At 39.3% G+C, this 6,232-nt stretch overlaps 1 protein-coding gene across 1 annotated transcript; it reads left to right on the top strand.

Annotated features, from left to right (window-relative positions):
• Positions 1-4,872, top strand: LOC104450298 (transcription factor GTE1). The gene is made up of 9 exons (XM_010064800.3): positions 1-158; positions 582-695; positions 840-1,046; positions 1,434-1,511; positions 2,814-3,038; positions 3,203-3,301; positions 3,499-3,557; positions 4,089-4,239; positions 4,370-4,872. Exons 2-9 carry the CDS (start codon positions 582-584, stop codon positions 4,580-4,582), a joined length of 1,146 nt encoding a protein of 381 aa, XP_010063102.2. The 5' UTR covers positions 1-158; the 3' UTR covers positions 4,583-4,872.
• The last annotated feature ends 1,360 nt before the right edge of the window (positions 4,873-6,232 follow it).

Here is a 6,232-nt window from a genome sequence, read left to right as displayed (position 1 = left end):
CGAAGTAGTATCACTACTCACTAGCGAGAGAGGGTTAACGGACTCGTTGATAAACTGTCTAAAGCCCTGCAACGCCTCTCACTTCCCGAGAAGCGGCGTCATTCTCGTCAGGATTCATTCGGTTAAGCTGTCGGCTGAGCGAAGCTCGTCTTCTTCATGTAATCCCTCATTCCCTCTGATCTTCTCGTTGATCACTTGTTTTCCCATTGCCGGACTAGAATCCACGCCTTCGATTTCGCCGGGGGAGCCTTTGTTTGTTGTTCGATCGCGTGGAATTATCCGAGAGAAGAAGGAAAAACGTCGATGAAAAGGCGAGGCGGAGGAGTGTAATCGCTAGGCACGCTTCAGGAGCTGCATGCTTGAATTTTGAGGCCCTTTCCATGAGGCTTTTGCTCGATCGCGCTTGCTTTCTCTGCTGTATAAAGTATAAAGTTTTTATGTAACGCCCCGGTGAATGGCTCGTGTCCGTTCGCGGGCGTGCGAATCCGGGGCGTGTGCGCACGCTCTTGCGTTTTTCTGTGGCCGGCTGTTCGCGGTAAACACTCGAATTCAGGCCTTGTTTCTTTTTTCTTCGGTGCCAGATGGAAGAAATGGAGTTGGATGGTTTGATTCCATATGTGGGGGCGGGAAATTGCAGTTCCGAGATCGAAGCATATGGGCACGGCGTGGATCAAATACTGAAAAAGGTTAATGAGGTGAGGTCGTATTTTTTTGTTATCAACTAGTATTTGCCTCTTAAAACCGTACCGCAGTTCTTCTCCTCTATGTATGCTCAGTTTCGTTGTATCTGGAGAAGTTGGGTTCTGCTGTGCTGATTTGGTTTTTGTACTCCCTTACAGCTGGAGAAAAGGGTCAGCGAGGTCGAGCAATTCCATCACGATCAAAGTATAAAGCAACTGAGCATCTCCAAAGGAAGTGCGCGCGGCAAGGACGAAAGGCAGATCAGCGGTCTCAAGAAGCTGCAACGGGATGGTTGTAGTAGGGAAGCTGCAGCAGCGAAGAGAATGCAACAGCTTATCAGTCAGTTTGGTGTAATACTCCGCCAGGCAGGTTGTTTCTTACTTGCACGAGCCGACACTGATTGTCCTAGAATCATGCATCCGTCCTATCTTTGCTTGAGTAATCTTGAACGTGTTTGGTTTTAGTCAATATTAGAACATTTATTTGAACGTTACTTCACCCCCAGCAACGGGAAAAACAAATTCTAGGGAACCGAACTCATCTTACTTTATGTCCCAAGCTGGCAATTGATACTCCTTTTCATTTTGCTCTATACTCCCAATCAGTATTTTGTAGTATTCGTTGCCTCTTATTTATGGTGGAAAAGGTTGTCACTTGGAGCACCTAGGAATTTTGGCTTTTAAGGAAGAGAAACTTGGTGGCATCCTTCAATCATATTGATAGGCGATATATGTTATACATTTTGCTCTCAGATCACCCAACACAAATGGGCATGGCCCTTCCTGCAACCTGTAGATGTCAAAGCTCTTGGTTTACATGACTATCACAAGGTATGGCTTTTGTACTTTTCATCTCTTCATCTCTCTGATCAGGATGCTCAAATATTATTTGGATCGGTGTTTCAGAGCGTTTTAATGTTGTTTGTCGATGTTTGTTGACCCTACTTTATGTTCTCTTAACCTACAGTTTTCTGCATCTAAGAATGACACAACTTTCGTGAAGGTCAAACTTTTGTTGTCAATGTCAACTACTACTATTTTTGGGCTAGCAGATTTCCAAACTAGCTAAAAGTGAGGTGCTGAGATGTAATCACATTTTTGTCTAGCATGTTTTTCCATACATAAAAAATTTGATGTACTCATGATGTTTACCTCAGAAGAATGTGTGCAGAGGTGAAGTAAGTTCTATTTCAAAAAGCGATAACATTTGCCTCACAATGTTATCGGGATCCGAGAGATGATCTAGCTGGCCATCCTCATATGTAGGTCAACTATTGTAGGATCAGTTTTTCCTTTTCATATATGTCGTAGGTTGGTTGGAGATTGATGTCCTGGCCCAAAATGCACCAAAGTTACTGTAGACTGTTTACCAGAGATTTTTGGGTAACTCTATGTATAGGACACTTGGTTATCGGAGACTTTTTTTTAAAAATTGCGTCTACATGGATGTGGATTATGTAATTTGTGCTTGGTAAGATGTAGATCATGTTAATGTAGAGGAACTTGTAGGCCTCATTTGCTAATAATCATCCTATGCATATACTTGCATTTGAGAAAGAAAAAACAAATTCTCTCTTCTGTTGAAAGAATAGCTTTTATGTTGAACCATCTTTGGTAACATCTACATCACCTATTTTAGTAACTTGATGACAGTCACTCTCTATTATATATGGCGTGTTTTTATAAGCTTTTTCCCTGGCATAGTGTTTGTCCTTTAGGTAGTGGAAGGTTTTGCTCAGAGTGTTGGTATTTAAGACTACAAGCAATTCTTGGTCCAACTATAGAGTGTGGTTTTGGAAATGTGGCATCTCTTTTATTTTTTTCAATTTTTTTCCCCTTTTTGTGGTGGTTTTGGGGGGTGGAGTGAAATAATGGTAAGTGATTGGCCAATAACATTGTTTGGAGGGGAAAACATGGAGAGTGAGAAGTGAGGAACTTTGCCTCTTCCGCACAACTCAATTCTGTTCAGTGTGGCAGAGATGAGAGTAATATTTTCAAAAGACATAGAAGGGTTGACGAATTTGTCACTAGAATCCATAAATGACAGTGCACAGGCTAGTTTAAATATCGCTACATCTTTTATTAATGTCTTCTACTGCTTTCTTTATTTATTGGGTTGGTGATTTATTCTAGGTAATTGAGAAGCCAATGGACTTTGGTACAATTAGAAAGCGAATGGAGGCCACTGATGGTACTGCTTATAAGAATGTCCAAGAGATATGTGCTGACGTGAGGCTGGTCTTCAAAAATGCAATGAAGTACAATGATGAAAAGAGTGAAATTCATGTCATGGCCAAGAAATTGCTTGGAAAATTTGAGGAAAAGTGGCTCCCACTACATCCTAAAGTTGCAGAGGAGGTCAGTTGGTCTCTAAGGATCCAGTCATTATTGGCTTTTTGGGTTTCATCACCAGTTTGCAGTCTGTTGAATGTGTTCGAGTGTTAATTTGGTTTCTTCTACTATGAGCTGCTAATCTGTTGACAATTAATTTTGCTTTTCATTTCATAACCATGTGTGTGTAGGAAAAAAGACTAGAACAGGAAGAGGCAGAGGCACAGTTAGATATACAACTTGCTAAGGATGCTGCTAATGCCAGAATGGCCAGAAAAATAAGTAATGAGGTACTTTCCAACGAACATAAAAATTACAGATTTTTTGTTGTAATGGGGAAGTACTACTTTAAGGACAGGCAAGCCTTTTCATTCAGAGTGTAGTCAGCTAATAAATGGTAAAGATATCATCTTCTGTAGCAGATCTATCTTCTAATTGCTGACTCTAGATGATTATTTCTCAACTATAATTTGTGGAACTCTTTCAGCTTTACAATGCAGATATGCATCTGGAAAAACTCAGGGCAATTGTTATTTCAAAGTGCAGGTCAGTTTTGTGTTCTTTTCTAGTGAAGTCATGGTAGGAATTGAGGATAAGAAATTGTCTGTAATAACTCTCTTCTCTTTCCTGGCTCTGGTCATGCGAATTTCTCACTTTCATGTAATCAATAATTAAGCTGGGTTTGTTATTTTATTTTTGGTCCCTAGCTGTGTTTCTGTTATGTGCCTGTGCATTGTGTATTTCTCTGTGGATAGTGCACATGCAACGTAGGTAATGCATGTTAACTTGTTATGGTCGCAAGTTTGTGCTTTCGGGCTTTAAGCTCATCCTTGCATAAAGGCAATGTCTCTTCAACTCATGGTCCGGTCAGATTGATGCCGGTCAAGATTTTAAGGCTTTAAGATTGTCCTGGCTGCTTGCTGCAAGGCGGTTTCTATTAAAATGTAATAAAATAGATTTCACTCATAAGTGTCTTGAGTTTTTTAACTGAATTTGATTTGCTGTTATGCATGCATTTACTCGAAGACTGAGAGCAGAAACGTCTAACAAAAGATTTGCTTGACAATTCCATCACAGGAAAATCTCGACAGATGAAAAAAGAAAGATAGCAGTGGCCCTTGATAAATTGCCAATGGAGGATGTCGACAAGGCCTTGGAGATTGTTGCCGAGTATGATCCAAGCTTCCAATCAAAGGGTGATCTAGTGGACCTAGATTTAGATGCTCAGGTTAGACTCTCTCTCTCTCTCTCTCTCTCTCTCTCTCTCTCTCCTGCACATGCTCTCTCTTGAAGTTTTGTTTTGTTTGAGTGGAGAGCAATATATATTGATTGTTTTATTCACTGTTGATGTGATGTAGAGTGAACGCACTTTATGGAGGTTGAAATTTTTTGTTAAGGGTGCCTTGGAAGTTCAAGAAAGGAGCTCAACTGTTGTTGTTGATGCCAACAACAACCACGATCGCACTAATGAAAATAAGGCCTACTGCAATAACAACAAGAAGAGGAAGAAGGAGATATGTAGTGCTATTGCTAGAACTGCCAAGAAAAGGAGTTTGAAGCCCTCGTCCTAAACATGTTGAACCATAAAAAGATTCCATCATTGGGGCTTTGTCCTTAATGCACTCGGTATGCAACCAGATTTGTTATTCCCCCTTTTTGGAGCTTGGAGGCATTATCCAATACAATTCTTTGAACAATAGTGCTCTGTAAATTTTGTCGCACTGATAAGCACTCTTGCTTTTGATGTTAGTGTAATAACCCTGAACAGCTGAACCTGTGAGTACCCAAAATAGCATCTCAATTGATACAGCTGTACTCTATGCACTGCCAGTCTATAGTATCCACATTAGAAACTTCATCTCGCTTAGCATCTGCGATCATGCAAGAAGGAATGAGAATCACGTAGTGCCTAAGCTCAACTATAGAGATTTGTTCGGTCTAACTATTTTGTCTATATTGGTTATGTGGATGTAATTGTTCATATTTTGGGCAGGTTTTTCATGCTTTTTGAGACGTATCTCTATAAGGATTCAGATGAATGTAATGCTCTTGTTATCCTTAAGGAGCGCCCCTCTACGTCTTTTTGTGTGAAACGGTTAATTGTATGTCAATTGTTCAAAATGGACTTCAACTGCATAGTTTGAACGACGTTCAAGTTTGCCGGTCATCTTGAGCAGATTCGATGCAGTTTGCGTTGCCTGGTTGGTGCAGTAAGTCGATCAAATGAAGATGGAATTGATTCGATGACTGTAGAAGATGCGGTGATGTGTTTCATGCATTGCGTTTCCCGAAATTGCTTCAAGACGAGTATGTATGAATCTATGCGCGCATGTATATGTATGTATCTTCTGGATTTTTTCAAAATCATTTGAGATCGCTGATCTTAAGAACATCAGTGATGCTCAGTGCTAATTATAACGAACGAATTCAACTACAGGGATGCACATATACCTCAGACTTGCAATCGTTTTTGCTGCTTCTCGGCAAAACTGGGAATTTTCAGAGTCATTTAAAGCCAAGCAAACCAAATTGCTTATCTGCAACCGAGGCTGCCGAGATGATTCAGAGGGTTGATGAAACCTGTGGTTGTCTTGCTTTCTTTCCCTTTTCTTTTTTTTTTTTGGTCGGTTCTCGGTTGCTTTCTTTGCCTTTGGCTTGCTATTTCTTTTGCTGGCTTCTGGGAATGCATCGTGATCCACATATCCTAGTGATTATACAAAGTTAACTACTGGATTTAATTCACTATTGCAATTTTTCTCTGAGTTTTTAGGTTTATCAAAAGGCAAACGTCCTACCTCTATTTTACTTTCTGTCAAAATTGGAAATCTTCTTTTACTTCCAAAAAAACCTCGAAACTTTTATGTGTCAATATTTAAATATTATGAAATTTTTAGGTTTTTATGATTAAATAAAACTCGAATTACATGTGTAGGAAGATTTACAAAGAGCAAAAAATTCAAAAAGTAAACATTTCAATATAAATTCGATTTTGAACTTTCTAACGCTAAATGTGCCATTTAATGCTGTACAAATATACATATATTATTTTCTAGCAGAACGTGTCATAATTTAGAATCAAAATAATTTTGAATAGAGATTTAGACTCAATTTGCGCATCTTAAAAAATTATACATGAATAGTCATAATCCTATATAGTGAATAAAATCTACGAGAGAAAAAAAGAATAACATCTACGAGCTAAATGTAGATTTTTTCTTTTG

This window comes from Eucalyptus grandis, chromosome 6, assembly GCF_016545825.1.
Source record: "Eucalyptus grandis isolate ANBG69807.140 chromosome 6, ASM1654582v1, whole genome shotgun sequence".
Lineage (NCBI taxonomy): Eukaryota > Viridiplantae > Streptophyta > Magnoliopsida > Myrtales > Myrtaceae > Eucalyptus > Eucalyptus grandis.
The sequence above is the reverse complement of the archived record's forward strand: the minus strand, read 5'-3'. Positions and strand labels throughout refer to the sequence as shown.